The following is a 19,683-nucleotide window of genomic DNA, read 5'->3' as shown; positions in this document are numbered from 1 at the left end:
GCTCTGGTACAAAATCACAATAAACCATAACTTGAGCATCAAATGTTAAAAGAGCCAGATTTCTCAATCTATGGGATAATCTCCAGCATTCAAATAAAACATTCTAGTTTCACGTCATTTCCCACAGCTAGCTACTTCATGAGGTAATGCCCTTATTCCCATTTTATAGTGTTAGGCCTTGACCAAGGTTCCCATCAGAGAGGAACTCAGACCTTAAACCTGCCCTACTAAGCCCACCTTCTTGCTGCACCCCACTGGGCAAAGTCACGTGGTTTGTGTTTCCTCGAATCTGTAGTCCAGCTGGTACTTTACTTTTGACCAAGTAAACCTATTCTTAAAGTGACCCTAGAGGGCTTTGGTGTCTAAGGGCTAAAACCAGCACAACTAAAGTGGCAGCAATATCCGTGTCCTAAGGAGGAAAAAAACTACTCAGAAGACCCTCAGTAACACCTCACACTCTCTTCCAAACCCTAAATCAAGATCTGAACAAGAAAGAAGGTGAACTGAGAGGCAGCCTCCACTGCCAGGCCCCTCAGGAGGAAAGGGTCAGTTGGCTTTAGTTTTAAAAGTGAGCACTGCATAAAGGTTTGCCCTGGGGTTTCTGAAAAATACCCAGAGAGAGACAATGGAGGGGACATCCATACTGCCAGCCTCAACTCACTCCAACCAGACAACCACAGCAACTCTTAATTCTCCAGAGCAGGGTCTGGAAGAGGAGTCGAAACCAGTGGAAGCCAGGAAAAGGCCACAGGATCAAGACGGGATGTCAACTGGCTGTTGATCCCAAAGTCCTGTCCCCATGCAGGTCTTCCTCCTTTTGCCTATCAGACTGGATACACACCGTGCTGCTGGAATGATTAAGGAGCATTTTATTTTCAGAATCTCGGGGGACAGAACTGGAGGCTTCCTTGTGGCTAAGGTAACCCAAGCCCACAGGCCTGAGGCCTTAGTCCTGGGCACTGGCTTTCAGAGTTGCTTTGTACTTCCCTGTCATCTCCTTGGGTAACGGCACCAGGGCGGGGCAGGGCACCTGCCCTTCCACCTCACAGATGCACTCCCGAAGACAATACTTTCGTGGTCCAAAGTGGGCTGGATGAGAAAGCTGCTCTTTCTCCTGCTCCTCCTGCTTGAGAGTTTCCCTGCCAAAGAGCACAGACAGCAACAAGGTATGAGCAACACTGCTCTGAGACTCAGCGAAGCATAGGACTTCTCAGACTGAACCCCACCATCAGCCAGGGAGACCTGGATCTCCTATGTCTTCTAGCATGCTCTTCAATCCCCTAACCTAACCCTCCCCTCACCACAGAGGAGGCCTTCAGTATGTGAGCAGTGTCAGGCCCCAGAGGAGGAGGTCACTTAGGAAGCACACTCAACCCAGGCTGGCATAGGAAGGAGTAAATAGTCAGCCTTCATCAGATAGGTGAGGGGCGGCCCCATTTCTGACTCGTGGGACAATCAGTAAAAGGGCTTGGAAATGCCTTTGTGTGCTTTGTCAAAGACATTCTTGGTTCCCTCCCTTTCCTCCTTTCCTGCATGGAAAGAGACACGTCACAGTAGGCCCTGGGGTTGGTCACCCACTGTCTCCAAGCTGGGACATGCTTCCAGCCACACAGGGCAAGTAGTTTAGCTGCAACTCAGCTTCCCACTGACCCCAGGAGGGAAGGATGACCTTTATCCCCACTTCACAGTGGAAGGAGTTACAGCTCAACAGAGGCTCAGTGACTTGGTTACACATCTGGTGAACAGCAAAGCCAGACGAAACAGAAGCCTCTCAAGCCCATACTTTTGTGAGTGGCTCACTGTCAGAGAGCCCGTCTTCTTGACACCACTCCCAATACATCTCTTTCCTCTCTCAAAGTCTCTGGGCTGAGAAGTCTGATCCCCTCCAGGTGAACCCCAGCAACTCACTCATTCTTCCCCAGGATTTTTTTGATGTGCTCCATGATCTCTTTATTGCTCTTGGTCTCTACATCCACGAGAACCTGCTCACCAGAATCTGGAAACAGGAAGTAGGGGGAAGGGGCTGAGAAATTGGAAGTGTGCTCCTCAGCCCCAAATGGTGGTGATTTGGGATTTGCTTTTAGTGGAGAAATATTTTAACAATAAAGTACATATGTTTGTTTACATAACCCATAATATACTACCCTTCCTTTTTCCATATTTCTTTACAGACATGAGCAGACATAAATTTTTGGCATACTATTTTAATAAAAACACTCCATGTCCATGCTTAGAAAGATTCAATGTCGTTAACAAGACAATCCTCCCCAAACTGGTCTACAGATTTAATGCAATCCCTATCAAAATCCCAGCAGGTGTTTTTGTAGAAACTGACAAGTTGAGCCTAAAATTTATGCAAAGTAATTTTGAAAAACAAGAAAACAGAAGGATGTTCATTTTCCAATTTCAAATTTACCATAAGCTACAGTAATCAAATCATGGTGGTACTAGCTGAAGAACAGACTACAGAATAATGGAACAGAACTGAGTCCAGAAATAAACACTTATATTTATGATCAACTGATTTTCAGCAAATTTGCCAAAACAATTCCGTGAGGAAAGATAGTCCTTTAAACAAACAGTGCTGAGACAAGTGGATATCCACATGCAAATAAATGAATTTAGACCTTTACGCCCAACATTAAAAAAAGAAACAAAAACTGCCCTGGCTGGTTTGGCTCAGCGGTTAGAGTGTCGGCCTTGTGGTCCAGAGAGACCCGGGTTTGGTTCCTGCTAAGGGCGCGTGCCTCGGTTGCAGTTTGCCCGGCCCTGGTTGGTCATGCGGGTGGCAGCCACTCGATGTGTCCCTTTCACATCAATGTTTCTCTCTCTCTCTCTCTTCCTCGCTCTCCCTCCCACTCTATCTGAACAAAAAATGGAAAAATGTCCTCGGGTGAGGATAAAAAAAATAAATAAATAAAAAAGAAAAAACTCAAAATGGACCAGAGACCTAAATGTAAAAGCTAAAACTTCTATAAAACTTTTAAGAAATAGAAAATCTTTTATAACCTAGGCAAAGACATGACATCAAATACATGATCCATAGAGAAAAATCTGATAAATTGAATTTAAAATTCAAAGCTTTTCTTCTTCAAAAGGCACCATAAGCCATAGACAGATAATGTTCATAATGCATATATCCAACAAAGGACTTGTACCTCAACTATATAAAGAACCCTCAAAACTCATAGTACAACAATCCAACTAAAAAGTGGGTAAAACATTTGAATAAACATTTAACAAAAACAAAAAAATTAATAAGCATAGATACTCTTAGTCATTAGGGAAATGAGAAAACTAAAACCACAATGAGAGCCCTGGCCAGTTTGGCTCAGCGGTTAGAGCGTCGGCCTGCGGTCCGGAGAGACCCGGGTTCGGTTCCCGCTAAGGGCATGTACTTCGGTTGCAGTTTGTCCCCGGCCCTGGTTGGTCGTGCGGGTGGCAGCCACTCGATGTGTCCCTTCACGTCGATATTTCTCTCTCTCTCTCTCTCTCTCTCTCTCTCTCTCTCTCTCTCTCTCTTCCTCCCCCTCTATCTGTACAAAAAATGGAAAAATATCCTCGGGTGAGGATTAAAAAAAAAAAAAAAATCACAATGAGATAGTAGAGTGGCTAAAAAAATTTTTAATGGACAATACCAAGTGCTAATGAGGATGCAGAGCAACAGGAACTTTCCTACATTACTGGTAAAAATGCAAAACATAGTCAATTTAGCCAGTGAATTAAGACAAAAAGAAAAAGATTGGGAAGGAAGAAATAAAACTATTTGCAGAGGACATGACTGTGTATGTAGAAAATTCTAAGGAATTTAGAAAATAAAACTACAAGAAATTAGAAGATTTACAGCAAGATTACAAGACACTGTATACAAAAATCAACTATACTAACCAAAAAACTGGAAAATGAAAATTTTTAAAATACCAATTTACAATAGTCACAAAACATACTTAATATTGTTAAAATGTCCATTCTCCTCAAACATGATCTATAATGTAATTCCGATCAAAATCTCAGCAAGCTTTTTTCTAGAAACTGGCAAATTTTAAAGTTTATATAGAAATGCAAAGAACCTAGTCTAGCCAAAGTAATTTGGGGTGGGGGGTGGGGGGGGTGGAGGACACAGCTGGATTTACACTACCTGATCTTAACACTTATAAAGCTACAAAACCAAGATAATTTGGTATTAGTATAAGGAGAGACATAGATAAGTGAAAGAGGATGAAAAGGTCAGAAATAGATCAAGTGATTTTTTTGTGTGTGTATGGTAAAATACATGACATAATTTACCATTTCAACCATTCTAAAGTGTATAATTTGGTGGTTTGGGGTACATTCAAAATGTTATAAAACTATCACCATTATCTAGTTCCAGAACTATCTCATAGCCCTAAACAGACCCTTTACCAATTAAGCAGTCACTTCCTATTCCCTATACCACCCCACCCTGACCCTAGCAAAACTGTCTGTCTCTATGGACTTGCCTGTTCTAGTCTGTACATATAAATGAAATCACAATATGTGGCCTTTTGTGTCTGGCTTCTTTCACTTAGCATATTTTCAAGGTTCATCTGTATTGTAGTATCCGTCAGTACTTCATACCCTTTCAAGGCTATCTGGATACACAAGCATTTTATTTCCCCACTAATGATCAATAGATTTTTGACAAAGATAACAAGGAATTCAATAAAGGAAGGGAAAGATGTTCAACAAATGGTGTTATAACAGCTGACTATCATAAATCTAAAAAAACAAAAAAGAGCCCGGCAGGTGTACCAGAAGGTTAATGGTTCAGTTCCCAGTGAGGGCACATGCCTGGGTTGTGGGCCAAACCCCCCAGGGGGTAGGGGCATGCAGGAGGTGGCTAATCAATGTTCTCTCTCCCTCTCCCTTCTTCTCTCTAAAATAAAGAAAAAAAAAATTAAAAAAACAAACAAACCCCAATCCCTAGCCTCACTTAATACACAGAAAATAACTCAAACTAGAGCACAGACCTACATGTGAAATTGAAAACTATAAAATTTCTAAAGGAAACAGGAGAAAAATCTTTGCAACCTTGGGTAGGCAGAGATTTCTTGGACAGGACACAAAAAGTACTAAACAAAAGAAAACAACTGATAAGCTAGAATTTATCAAAACTAAAACTTGTAATGGCTGCCATTAACAAATCATCAAACAACAGGTGCTGGCGAGGGTGTGGAGAAAAGGGGACTCTAATACACTGCTGGTAGGAATGCAGAATGGTGCAGCTACTAAGGAAAACAATATGGTGTTACCTCAAAAAATTAAAAATTGAACTTCCATTTGACCCAGTGATCCCACTTCTAGGAATATACCTAAGAAACCTGAAACACCAATCAGAAAGAACATATGTACCCCTATGTACATAGCAGCACTATTTACAATCACTAAGATCTGGAAACAGCCCAAGTGTCCATCAATAGGTGAGTGGATAAAAAAGCTGTGGTACATTTACACAATGCAATACTATGCAGCTGTAAGAAAGAAAGATCTATCCTTTGAGACAACATGGAGGGACCTCGAGAGCATTATGCTAAGTGAAATAAGCCAATCAGAGAAAGACAAATACCACATGATCTCACTTATTTGTGGAATATAATGAACAAGGTGGGCTGATGAACGAAATAGACCCAGAGACATAGAAAGGAGTATGGTTCAGATTGACAAACCTCAGAGTAGAGGGGCGGGCCGGGGGATGGATGAGATGAACCAAAGAACTTATAGGCATGTATGCATAACCAATGGACACAGACAACAATGCTGGTGGGGGGGGGGTGTTTGGTGGGGAGAAAGGGAGAAACATCTGTAACAAAAATAAATAAAAATTGGGGAGGAGGGGAGCAAGGACTCAATTTTCAAGTCTTCCTGAGCCTTGGTTTCCTTATCTGGAAAATGTAGATTAATAACTATCTCACAAAATAAATTTAGGATCAAATGAGATAATGTATATGAAGATAATTTGTGAATTATGAAAAATATATACTTAATACATGAAAAAAAAACAAAAAAACTAAAACTTGTGTTCTTCAAAAGACAACATTAAGGAAAAGCAAGCCACAGAGAAAAAACATTCACAACAGACTTACAAAGGAATTGCATCTAGAATATATAAAGAGCCAAGCCCAGGCTCTTCCTGGCCGAGGTCAAGGATCTGGCCAGTTTTGCCCAAAGTGGAGCTACAACTTCCCACTGGGCTGGCCCAGACTTCCTAAGAGCTCCGTCACCATCTGAGATGCCTCCTGTTGAGAACTCCATCCTTCTCCTCCCTCTCCTTTTCTTTTTTTTACCTTTATTGATGAATGTATTACAGATGTTCCTCATTTCCCCCCCACTGAACTCCTCCTCCCCACTCCTGCTCTCCTCCTGCCTTTTCCCACTGCTGTCTGTGTCCATTGGTTATGCATATAAGTTCTTTATTTCTTCCCACCTCCCAACCCCCTTCCCTTTGAGGTTTGTCAGTCTACCAACCAATTTGTACTTCTTAATCCCTTCACCTTTTTCACCCATTCCCCCAACCCCCCTCCCATCTGGCAACCAACAAAATGTTCTCTGTATCTATGAGAATGTTTCTGTTCTGCCTGTTCATTTTGTTTGTAGATTCAATTGTCAATAGATACGTATTCATTGCCATTTTGTTTGTTCATATATTTTATCTTTTTCTTCAAAAAGACCCTTCAACATTTCATAGAATAACGGTTTGGTGGTGGTGAACTCCTTTAACTGTTTCTTGTCTGGGAAATTCTTTATATGGCCATCGATTCTAAATGACAGCTTTACAGGATAGAGTAATCTTGGTTGTAGGTTCTTGCTTTTCATCTCTCTGAATATTTCTTGCCACTCCTTTCTGGCCTGCATAGTTTCTTTTGAGAAATCAGCTGACAGACTTATGGGAACTCCCTTGTAGGTAACTGCTTTTGTCTTGCTGCTTTTAAGATTCTTTGTCTTGAACCTTTTGCATTTTGATGATGATGTGTCTTGGTGTGGGTCTCTTGGGGATCATCTTGTTTAGGACTCTGTGCTTCCTGGACTTGTATGTCTGTTTCCTTCACCAAGTTAGTGGAGTTTTCTGCCATTGTTTCAAATAGGTTTTCTATTTCTTCTCTCTCTTCTCCTTCTGGCACCCCCAAGGTGCAAATGTTAGCATGCTTGAAGTTGTCCCAGAGGCTCCTTATACTTATCCTCATTTTTTTTTTTTTGGATTCTTTTTGCTATTCTGATTGGGTGTTTTTTGCTTCCTTATATTCCAAATCAATGGTTTGCTTCTTGGCTTTACCTACTCTGCTATTGAATCTGTGTAAATTAGTCTTTATTTCGGTTAGTGCCCCCTTCATTTCTGACTGTGCATCCTTCATTCCTGACTGGTCCTTTTTATGCTCTTGAGGCCCTCACTAAGTTTGCTGAGGTTCTCACTAAGTTCATTGAGCACCCTTATAAGCAGTGTTTTGAACTCAGCATGTTAGGTTGCTTATCTCCATTTTGCTTAGTTCTTTTCCTAGAGATTTTTTTCTGTTCTTTCATTTGGGACCTGTTTCTTTGTCTCCTCATTATGGCCGCCTCCCTGTGTTTGTTTCTATGTATTACTTAACAAGAGGTATGAGGCTAGCTGAGACCAGATGCTGCTTGTTTGAAAGAATTTAGGAAAACCTGAAACAGGATCCAAGACAGGCCCATCCTATGGTAAAGCAACTGGCAACAGCTTGGATGGGCCTGAAAGTTGGATAGGGCGGGGCCTCAGGGAATCACCAGGGCGGGGCAACCAGTGTGAGCCAAGTTGCTGGAGTCCCAGATATGGTGGCTGTCTGCCACCCCAGGGAAGGGCTCACCAAAGGAACAAAGGCCTCTGACAGCATGTTTGTCCGGGAGAAAGCCCCCCCCTCCAGCCCTCGCTCCAATGCCAAACAGCTCAGTTCTTCCCTGTATGTTCCTGGCACCCCTCGAGCTGCCTCTCCTCCAAGCTTAGAGGAAGTGAGTCCAATAAGTCCGTGTGCGGGCCCTTTAAGAGGAGCTGCCTGGGGCTCCAGCCAACTCAGCTTCCCTGAGCCTCAGTTCCCGCTGGTTTTTCAGCCAGAAGTTATGGGGACTTCTCTTCCTGGCACTGGAACCCTGAGCGGGGCGCCTGGTGTGGGACGAGGACCCCTCAGTCCTCAGGGAGGACCTTCCCAGCCGAGGTACCATCCTGATTTTTATCCGCCACACGTGGGTGTGGGACCAGCCCGTCCACCTCCGCCCCTCCTACCAGTCTCGATGTGGCTGCTTCTTAAATTCCACAGTTGTAGGACTTCCATTCAGCTTGAACTCAGGAGGATTTGAATGATGGTTGTTCTGTAGTTTAGTTGTAACTTTGATGTGGTTGTGGGAGGATGCGATGCTACGTTTACCTACGCCGCCATCTTGACCGGAAGTTCCTTCTCCTCCCTCTCCTTTTAGAGATGTCAGATCTACATGCCATATGAAGATCTTCTCTGCCCATGCCTTTCCTCTCCCCTTTATCTCCAATAAATCTCATACTTCTGTCTTGGTATCTAACAAAAGCCCAGGTGTTTATCAACAGGTGATTGGATAAATCGTGATGACGAACTACTGATACATATAACACGGATGAGTCACAAAAACATGAGGAAGCGCCAAACACAAAGTACATACTGTGAGATTCTATTTATATAAAGTTCTGAAACAAACAATACTCTAAAACAGCCGTTCCCAACCTGTGGGTTGCAACCCCTTTGGGGGTCGAATGACCCTTTCACAGGGGTTGCCTAAGACATCTCAGTAGCAAAATTAGTTATGAAGTAGCAACAAAAATAATTTTATGGTTGGGGGTCACCACAACAGGGGCAACTGTATTAAAGTGTTGCGGCATTAGGAAGGTTGAGAACCACTGCTCTATAATGAAAGAAATCTTAACAGTGTTTGCCTGTGGTGGAAGGGGAAATTAATTTGAATGTAGCACTAGAGAATTTTCTGGAGTAATTGCAATGTTCTTCAGCCCTGGCCAGTGTGCCTCGTTTGGAGCATCATCCCGTACACCAGAAGGTGGCAAGTTCGGTTCCTGGTCAGGGCACATACTCAGGTTGCTGGTTCGATTCCTGGCTGGGGCACTTGTGGGAGGCAACCAATCAATGTTTCTCACATCACTGTTTCTCTCTCTTCTCTCTCTCTACCCCTTCCTCTCTCTAAAATCAATAAAAGAAAAAAAGAAATGTTCTTCATCTTCATTGGGAAAGTGGTGACATAAACATAACTGTCAGAACGCATCAATCTATACACATTAGACCTGTGCATTTATTATGGGTAAATTACACCTCAACAGTTTTTAAAAATGTAAACACAAAATACATACACAAAATTATCATACCACTACTGTTCTCTTCACCCCTCTTAACCTGTTCTATTTTTTTCATAGCACGTACCTTCTAATACACTATCTTATTACATTTCTTGTTCATTCTGTCTCCTCCTGCTAGAGCATCATCTCTATAAAGGACATAGATCTATGTATGGCTCCCTGATACCCCAAGCACCTAGAACAGTACCTGGGTCCTAACAGACACTCATTATATATTGCTGAATGATCTGGCCATTTTTGGCCAGAAATAAAATGAAAGAACATTATTTTGTTTCCCAAAGCATTTCCCAAACTATACTTCATTTGATTCTTTTAACCATGTAAGGTAGATGCTGTCTTTACTTGAAAAATAATGCAGTGGCTTATTTGTGGAATATAATGAACATAACAGTCTGAGGAATAGGGTAGACCCAGAAACATGGAAGTAGGGTACAGACTGATAACCCACAGAACTTATATGCATGTACACATAACCAATGTACATGGACAACAAAGCTGGGGATGGGGTGGGGGGGATGGGGAAGAGGGTGTCAATGGGGTAAAAAAAGAGAAACATCTGTAACAAAAATAACATTAAAAATAAAATTTAAAAAAAAGAAAAATAATGTAATGGGAATGTTTCTTACGCAGTCAGATGAATGAGAGCTGGACCAAAACATCTGGTCTTTTGACTTCTGGGCAATGAACCCAAATTAACTGAATAAATGTTCATTTGCTCCCACATAACACACACAGACATACACAAGATAATGTGGCCAGCACCAAGAGGGGCTTTGGGGGAGGACCAATCTAAGCTTTGCAGGGAAGGTTTCCTGGGAGTAGTGGTGCTAATGGTGAGTCTTGAAGGCTTTTTTTTTAATCCTCACCCGAGGACATTTTTCCATTTTTTTGTTCAGATAGAGTGGGAGGGAGAGGGGGAGAGAGAGAGAGAGAAACATCAATGTGAAAGGGACACATCGAGTGGCTACCACCCACACGACCCAACCAGGGCCGGGGACAAACTGCAACCAAGGTACATGCCCTTAGCGGGAACCGAACCCGGGTCTCTCTGGACCGCAGGCTGATGCTCTAACTGCTGAGCCAAACCGGCCAGGACTTGAAAGATTTTTTAAAAATTGTTTTAATAAGCAAATAAAGTAGAAAGGGATTTCATCAGAGGCACCTGCATGAGCAAAGGTATCAAAGCAAGGTGTGGCAAGAGAATTTGGAAAAATTCGCCTGTGTGGTGTCAGCATGTAGGAGGTATGAAGCACGTAGGAGATATAAGGGCAACAGGAAATGAGTCTGGAGAGGGAGAGGGAAGAGACATCCAGATCTCAATGGCCATTGAAGCCAAGGTGACAAGAGCAGTGTTAGATCACAAGAGTTCGTCCCTCAGATCACCTGACTGCTACGACAGGAAGAACGGATGGGAGGAAAGACAGTCCTGGACCACAGCAGAGAGGCCCCCACACTCACCTAAATAGAATCGAAGGAAGGGTGATGGTGTCATGTTCTTAAACATCATGATCTGCACCCAAGGGTTTTTGTATTGGATCTGAGGTATGTTGAAAAACACAAATTTCCTGCAAAGGAGAAGAAATTAAACCCATGAAATGAGTTTTTAACCTAAATTTTTGCATACCTGTGTCTTTATTTTTCTAGTGAAAAGGTCCAGAACATTCATCAGATTCTCAGAGAACCCTGATCCCCAAAAAGGCTGAGAAAAGCAGCTTTCAGGAATGTGTTAGTGTGTTCTCTGAGCTTGGATGTTCAGACTCCTGCTTTGACACCTGAGCGAAAAGAGATCTGCATCCCTACCTCACACTGCGCACTAACCTAAAACTCACCACAACATAAGTATAAATGTAAAAGTGAAATTATGGAATATACTCAATCTTTATTTGAATGGTGGTTACATGGGTATATTCATATGTAGAATTAATCGAGCTGTATACTTACAGGTGTGCACTTCATGTACATTATACCAAAATTTAAATATATATAAAAACAAACATGGGGAATATTTTTACAATCCAGAAGTGGAAAAACCTTTAAACTTAGGTTTGAAATATAAGTGTAACTACATTAAAATGTTTGAGGCCCTGGCCAGGCAGCTCAGTTGGTTAGAACACTGTCCCAATATGCCTGGTTGCAGGTTTGATCCCCAGTCAGGGCACATACAAGAATCAACCAATGCCCAGCTGGTGTGGTTCAGTGGATTGAATGTCATTCCATGGACTGAGAGGTCCCACCCAGTTCAATTCCTGGTCAGGGCACATGCCCAGGTTGCAGGTTCAGTCCCCAGTAGGAGGCATGCAGGAGGCAGCCGATCAATGTTTCTCTCTCACATTGATGTTTCTGTCTCTCTCTCCCCCTTCCCCCCCCCCTCAAAAAATCAATAAAAACATAGTTTAAAAAAAAAAAATCGCCCTGGCCGGTTTGGCTCAGTGGTTAGAGCGCCTACCTGCGGTCCGGAGAGACCCGGGTTCGGTTCCCCCTAGGGGCATGTACCTTGGTTGCAGTTTGTCCCCAGCCCTGGCTGGTCGTGCGGGTGGCAGCCACTCGATGTGTCCCTTTCACATCAATGTTTCCCTCTCTCTCTCTCCCTCCCACTCTGTCTGTACAAAAAATGGAAAAATGTCCTCGGATGAGGATAAAAAAAAAAAAAAAAAAAAATCAACCAACAAATACATAAACAAGTGGAACAACAAATCGATACCTTGCTCGCTCTGTCTCTTTCCCAATCTTTCTATAAATAAATAAACAAAATTTTAAAACCTTTACATGGCAGACTTTACCAAAAACAAATCAACATTCACCAAACCAAAGGAAAAAATGTTTGTAAAACATAAAACAAAAGGCTAATTCCCTTGTGAGAGACTTTTACCATCATAGTTAATATTTACAGTTCAACAAGAACCAAAAGCAAAGGCCACAAATAGGCAGATGACCAAATAGCCTATCATCCCATAAAGAGATTCTCAGTATCTTCCCAAAAGTCATGTAGATTAAAATTTCATTGTTTTTCACCTCTTAGATTGCTAAAGATTTTTTAAAAATTTATAGAGGTCCCCTGATCGGGTAAGCCCAGTTGGCTGGAGCGTCGTCCTGTATACCAAAAGGTTGCGGGTTCCATTCCCATTGGGGCACACACTTAGGTTATGGGTTTGATCCCCAGTCAGGGCACCTACTGGGGGCAGCCAATCAATGTTTCTCTCTCTCTCTCTCTCTCTCTCTCTCTCCCTTCTTCTCTCTAAATCAATAAAACATATCCTCAGGTGAGGATTTAAAAAAATTAAAAGGTACAGAAGGAAACATTTCCTTAAGAGTATAAATTAGTTTAACCTCTTTGAAGGTCAGTTTGGAACTAGTACACTTTAAAAAAACATAGATCTTGACTCGATTTCACTTCTGCTTTTGGATATTTTCACATTTGAATGTAAAGACATGTGATGTTTGCTACAGAGGAACAGAAACAACTTAAATGCCCCTCAACAGAGGACTGATTAAATCATCACAATACAACAATATGTCTGGATCCCTCTCCACCTACTCTCCGTCCTGAATGGCTAGCCTAGGTTGGCTATGGAAATGGGATTCCTTGCCCTCTGGATTCTGTTGTGTTCTGCCAATAGGGAGCACTGGCAAAAGAGTGGAAGGGGAGAATAGAGTCAAGGTGTTTATTTCCCTGGCTCACCCCCTGGCTGAGTCCCAGGCAAGACAGTCCCCTCCAACTCCCCCTCACTTCTGCAAGACTAGACCTGAAATCTTGCACTGTTCCCTGTAGTTTCTTTTCCCCATCCTCCCCATATCTTTGTAAACAGTCCCTTAATTAAAGGCTCCCCAAATACTCTAAATTGATTGATTGATTGATTGATTTTAGAGAGGGAAGAAAGGAGAGAAAGAAACATCAATATGAGAGAGATACATGGATTGATCACCTCCTGTATGCACCCTGACCAGAGATCTAACCTGCAACCTAGGTATGTGCCCCCACAAGGAATTGATCCGACAACCTTCCAGTGTATGGCATGATGCTTCAATCAACTGAATCACACTGGCCAGGGCCCAAATGATCTGAATTTAAATTCTCCCTTGCCTTCCTGCTGCCACCCTGCCCCATACACCAGAGGACAGAAAGGTTCAAGAGGTACACAAGACAGAAGCACAGTGACTCAACTACCACTTCCCAGCTGTGTGACCCAGGACAAGTTAGTGCTCTGTGCTTCAATGTTTATGCCAAGGAGATGGCAATGCAACGCAAGCAGTACATATTGGAGCTTGAAGTCTATTTTCAAGAACATAAAATTGACAGAATCAGCCCTGGCTGGTTGCTCAGTAGTTAGAGTATCAGCCATGAACCAGAGTAATGGGCTTGATTCTGGTCACGGGGCACGTACCTTGGTTGCAGTTCGATCCCCTGCCCTGGCTGGGGTCGTGTGGGAGGCAACCAATCAATGTTTCTCTCTCATCAGTGTTTCTCTCCCACCCCCAGCCCCCCGCCACTCTATCTGAAAATCAATGGAAAAATATCCTTGGATAAAGATTAAAAAAAAATTGACAGAATCAACAGAAAACCTGACTGTGTGACCTTTTATTTGGGGAGATTTCCATAACTGAGGCAGAATCTGAGTTGAAACAAAAGAAAAGCAATAAAAATGATTAATTCCCAGAAAAACAAAAACCTTAGCAAAAACAAAAAGAAAAAATAATCAAAGTACTGTATTTGGCTCAACTGTGTTTAGTGTTCACAAAATCATATTAATTTAAACATTGAATATTCTATCCAAAATTCTGAAATGACTATATTGGGAAGATTGGGAAGTGGGGGGTCAGGTAGTACATGTGTTGAGGGCGGGAAATGGCAATGGTAGTGAAAGAGCTAAATCCTCATCTTCCATAATGACAAGATACTAGAAAATGTCTAAAGCTAAAGAAGTAAGAAGTAGCTCTCTAAGTTATTTATTTATTTCTTTTTATCCTCACCCAAGGATATTTTTCCATTTCTTTTCAGATAAGAATGGAAGGGAAAGAGGGGGAAAGGAGGAGGGGAAGGGGAAGAGAAAGAGAAAAACACCAGTGTGAGAGAGACACATCGATTGGTTGCCTCCCGATGACCCCAACTGGGGTCAGGGATCAAACCGGAAACTGAGGTACACACCCTTGACCAAGAATCAAACCCTTGGCTCTCTGGTCTGCGGGCTAATGCTCTAACTTCTGAGCAAAACTGGCCAGGGCCTCTCTCTAATTTATTTAACTACATGGAAGTAAAACTCTAATTAAATGCTTCAAATTGAAAGTTGTTGCCTCTAGAGGAGGAAGTGGAAATAGGATGCTACTTATAAGCCTTGCAGACCAGGACAGCACACAGGGCTAGAAGCTCAAAGGCTGAATTTACCGTTCTGGGCCTAAGCTCAATTCGGGCCCCACAGAGGAGTGTCCCAGTATCGCAGAGCTTTGTACAAATAAACCAAGATATATCCATTTAGGAATTTTCCACACCTAGTAATTTTTCAACTACTAGGACAAAGATTCAACAGGATCTTTAAATGGTTCTTGCTGAAGCATGGGTGGGAAGTTAATAACGGTAGGTAACCTTCAGTTGAGCACCTGTTGTAGACACCTTACTAGGTTAGGCACTTTATTCTCAAATCCTCACAGCGACCCTGGAAGTTCAGGTTTTACAACTCAGGAGATCAGAAAATTAAGTAAACTGCCCTATGTCAACAACTGGTAAGTGAAAGAACCAGGGCTATGATTAGCACCTGGACTTCTTCCACACTGTTCTGTCACGATCAAATTACCCAATCCACCTAAATCCTGAGGCTCAGGGCTAGACACAGAAGAACTCAATAAATGCTAGCAGCTATTACTTCTCTTACTGCATCTTAAAGGCAAGAATACCTGGCACAGCTCAGTAGAGACTTAGCTCTCAGGCACTGAACAAGGCAGCTTCCCACACACCCAGCAGATAGCCGAAGACTATGGCTACCCCAGAGCTGTAGTACTGGCCACTAGCACTTGGAATGGAGGAACAGGTAAAATGCTGAGGTCACACGAACAAGCAAAGGCCTGTGGGGCTAGAAAATGCAAGTCAGGCTCTGGCCAGTTTGGCTCAGCAGTTAGAGTGTCAGCCCAAGGACCAGAGAGTCCCAGGTTCGGTTCCCGCTAAAAGCATGTACCTCAGTTGCAGTTTGTCCCCAGCACAGCTGGGACCGTGTGGGTGGCAACAACTCGATGTCTCTCTCTCACTTTGATGTCTCTCTCTCTCTCTCCCTCCTTCTCTCCCTCCCACTCCATCTGAAAAAGATTTAAAAAAAAAAAAAAGAAAATGCAAGTTAGGCAGGTTCAAACCCAAGGGCACACAAAAAAAAATCACAAAAAGGGCACAGGTGAGAAAGGCAAGCCCTTACCACTAGGAACAAGAAAATACATGATGACTGTTTTGTATGCTATTTACCTAGAGGGTATTAAAATACTTGAGCAAGTGAGAATAGGGCTTGCAGTTCTCTTTTGATTGGCTTGCTATTTAAATACCAGAGAGTTACATAAAAATCGTAACCTCCGGCTTCTTGACAAATCAGAAATTCTCCTGGAGCAGATATAGGTAAGATATAGTCAAGCAGTGAATGCCCCTTGAGACGGGACGGTTTTCCAGTTCACACAGGTCCATCCAACCTGCCTCCCTCCTGTTTGGTACCTGCCTGGCCTCTGCCCTGTGATTCCTGGTGCGGATGTGTGCACAGTGGGTTATGAAGGGTGCCCATTCACTGCCAAGACCAACTCTTCCAGGAAGCCTTCATCCCAGTTGATCCCATGTAAGCAGGTCCAAGTTCTTGCTTTCATCTGTGGAGAGCAAACGGCTAAGAGGTACCTTATTGCTCTCCTGGACAGCCGTGCCGTGAAGGCCCCTATCCATGAGGGGCCACCTTTCATAGGGAGTTGCTCTCATGTCCCATTCTGACCCATTCCACACACCCAACCTCAAAGATTCTGCAGGCCAGGACTTTTTTCTCAGTCAATGTTGAATTCCTAACACATTCAGTAAATTTAAACAATACCAGAAAAGCCTAAAACGTGGCTGCTGTTGCCTCACAGTTCAATTCAAACCTTTCACTTGCAAGCTTCCATTCAGTGCCTCCCTATTCTACTCCAGGCTGAAAACCACTGTGGAGTTTGGGGGGAAGAGGGGCGCTGACACTACACAGCTGACTAGTCACTTAATTATTATGGTGAAGAGTCTTGCACAAAAAGAAGCACTTTCAGAGCCACCACTCACCAGCTAGCTGTAATACTTCGGACAATCAAGTTACCTCACCTCTCTGCACTTCCTGATCCCCAATGAGGGAATAACAATGGGGTTTCTGTACAGACCAAATGAGGAGAATACAGCCCTGGCCGGTTTGGCTCAGCGGTTGGAGCGTCGCCCTGCGGACCCGGGTTCGGTTCGCTAGGGGCACGTACCAAAAAGAGAGAGAGAGAGAGAGAGAGAGAGAGAGAGAATGAATACACAAGGAGCGTTCAGAACCGTGCTGCACATGTAAGAACAATAAATGCCAGCAGCTTTTACTTCTCTCACTGCATCCCCACGTCGACCCTGGGGCATTGGTATCGACACGATTTGGGACACTGAGGAAGGGCAACTCGCCCAAAGCCAGCAGCAGGTGGAAAAGGGGCAGGAAAAAAGTCCGTCGCCCCTGGGCTGGGCTCCACCCAGACCGCCTGCCGCCCCTCCGCTCTGCTGGCCTGGGGGGCACAGGTGGCCAGCCCGGGTTAGCCTCGTCCCCGCCCGGAAGGAAGGAGTGAGCCCCTGTCCTCCGCCCCCTACCCAGCCGGCACGGCGTGGCCCTCTTCTAGCTAGCGATCTGGGTCAAGCTGCTCCAGTTTCCAATTCTGTAAAATGAGGGCAACAGCACCAACCTCAGGGTCCAGCCCCCAAAGTAAGCGCGGCCCCGGGTCTCCACGTTACTAACACGTTGTTCAAGTCTCCGGGGGCGCCCTCACAGAGTTCGGACTGACCTGGCGCCTTCGCCCAGCTCCCCGTGCGTGTTGTAGTTCACTGTCATGACCTTCACCGAGTCCTTGAACACCACGTCCCCCTGGCTCAAGTACTGCAGGGTGCGGCGGATCGGGAAGCGGCCTTTCATGGGCATGGCGGCGGTGGCCCTGCCGCGAAGCGAGCGGCCAGGAGAACCAGAGCAGCAGACGCCGACCCCGGCGGGCCTCGCACCGCTTCTCCTCCGCGCAGTTTCCACTTCCCGCGCAGACTCACAGGAGACTCTGCCCGGCGGCCGGCGCAGGTGCCGCAGGGCAGCCTGGAACTTGTAGTCCTGGCTGCCAGTACTTTGAAACCGAGGTTGGGGTAGGAGCATGTACACCTTCGCTTTAGAGCACCCTCCTCCTAAAACGTTTCCTTCTTCTCCCCAACAAGGGAAAATATTTTAAAATAGGATAAAACGAAGTCATTCAGACAGCAAAATTACAGCAGAAAATAAATCAGGAGAGCTGAGTTCCCATACCAAGTCGGGGAATTACTTTCTATTCAACCTCAAATAAGTCAATTTTTCTCTCTCAACTTCTCCAGTTTCAAAATTAAGGATTCGAACTGTGTAATTTCTAACATTAGCTAAAAAAAATTGATTTGCAAAATAAAAAGAAAACTTTGGATATATCCCTTCCAGATTAAAGTACTTAACAGCTCTGCCCTGGCCGGTTTGGCTCAGCGGTTAGAGCGTCGGCCTGCGGTCCGGAAAGACCCGGGTTCGGTGTCCGCTAAGGGCACGTACCTCGGTTGCAGTTTCTCCCCTGCCCTGGTTGGTTGTGCGGGTGGCGACCACTCGATGTGTCCCTTTCACATCGATGTTTCTCTCTCTCTGTTCCTCTCTCTCCCTCCCACTCTATCTGAACAAAGAATGGAAAAATGTCCTCCGGTGAGGATGATTAAAAAAAAAAAAAAAAACAGCTCTGGACCTCCTTTTCTTGTGGTTTTGTTTGTTTGTTTTTCCATAAGCAAAACGTGGATGAGATGCATTTCTGAAGTACTTACTGGCCACTAGCACTTGCAATGGAGAAACAGCTGAAATGCTGAGGTCACATGAACAAGCAAAGGCCTGTGGAGCTAGAAAATGCAAGTCAGGCAGGTTCTAAGAAGGCTTTTATTTCTTCTTCACTTTTGAAGGACAATTTTGCCTGATATAGGATTCTAGGTTCATGGGGGGGGGGGGGGGCGGTTCTTTTAACACTTTAAATTTTTCACTCCACTGCCTTCTTGCATGATTTCTGACCAGTTATCAACTGTAATTCTTCTCTGTTTATCTATAGGTAAGATCGTTTTTTCCTTCTGGCTTCTTTCAAGATTTTCTCTGACTTCGGTTCAAATAAGATATACGTAGGTGTAGATTTTTGGTATTTATGCTGCCTGATATTCTCTGAGTTTCCTGAATCTGTGGTTTGTTGACTGTCATTAATTTTGAAGCGTTCTTAGCTATTATTGTTTCAAATATTTCTCCATTCTCTTTTTTTTTCCTCCTTCTGGTATTCCAATTTTACATCTTTTGAATTTTTCCCAGAGTTCTTGGATATTCTTTTAATTTTTTTTCTCTTGCATTTCAGTAAGGATGTTTCTGTTGACCTATCTTTAAACTCACTGATTCTTTCCTCAGCTGTGTAGTTTACTGATGAGCCCATCAGAGGCATTCTTTGTTACCGTTTTTCCACCCAGCATTTCCTTTTCACTATTTCTTAGTTTTTTTAAAATTTTTTTTTATTGATTTCAGAGAGAGAAAGGGAGAAGGAGAGAGAGATAGAAGCATTGATGAGAGAGAAACATCCATTGGCTGCCTCCTGCATGCCCCACACTGGGGATTGGGCCCACAACCTGGGCCTGGGCCCTGACCAGGAATCGAAATGGCGACCTCTTGGTGCACGGGTCGACACTCAACCACTGAGCCACACTGGCCAGTCTTAACATATTATTTTAAATTCCCTATCTGATTACTTCAACATTTGTGCCATATCTGAATCTGATCCTGATACTTACTTTATCTCACCAGTCTGTCTTTTTCCCTTGCCTTTTTTAGCATATGTGTTTTTGTTGAAAGTCAGCCACTGCCCGGCTGGTGTGGCTCAGTGGTTGAGCATTGACCCATGCACAAAAAGGTCACTGGTTTGATTCCCTGTCAGGGCACATGCTCAGGTTGTGGGCCAGATCCCCAGTACTGGGGGCATGCAGAAGGTGGCCAATTGATGTTTCTATCTCTCTCCCCCTCTCACTCTCCCTCCCTCTCTCTCTCTCTCTAAAGATCAATAAAGAAAAAAAAAATTTTTTTTTTTAATTA

At 43.7% G+C, this 19,683-nt stretch overlaps 1 protein-coding gene across 1 annotated transcript; it reads right to left on the bottom strand.

The window, feature by feature from the left end:
* Positions 1-854: 854 nt before the first annotated feature.
* On the bottom strand, positions 855-17,604 carry MRPS25 (mitochondrial ribosomal protein S25). The gene is made up of 4 exons (XM_036267326.1): positions 17,366-17,604; positions 10,823-10,929; positions 1,909-1,996; positions 855-1,139 (listed from the first exon to the last, which is right to left on the bottom strand). Exons 1-4 carry the CDS (start codon positions 17,497-17,499, stop codon positions 947-949), a joined length of 522 nt encoding a protein of 173 aa, XP_036123219.1. The 5' UTR covers positions 17,500-17,604; the 3' UTR covers positions 855-946.
* Between the last annotated feature and the right edge of the window lie 2,079 nt (positions 17,605-19,683).

The sequence above is a fragment of the Molossus molossus genome, unplaced genomic scaffold, assembly GCF_014108415.1.
Source record: "Molossus molossus isolate mMolMol1 unplaced genomic scaffold, mMolMol1.p scaffold_m16_p_18, whole genome shotgun sequence".
Taxonomy (NCBI): Eukaryota; Metazoa; Chordata; class Mammalia; order Chiroptera; family Molossidae; genus Molossus; species Molossus molossus.
Note: the sequence above shows the minus strand (reverse complement) of the source record. Positions and strands in the feature narration are given on the sequence as shown.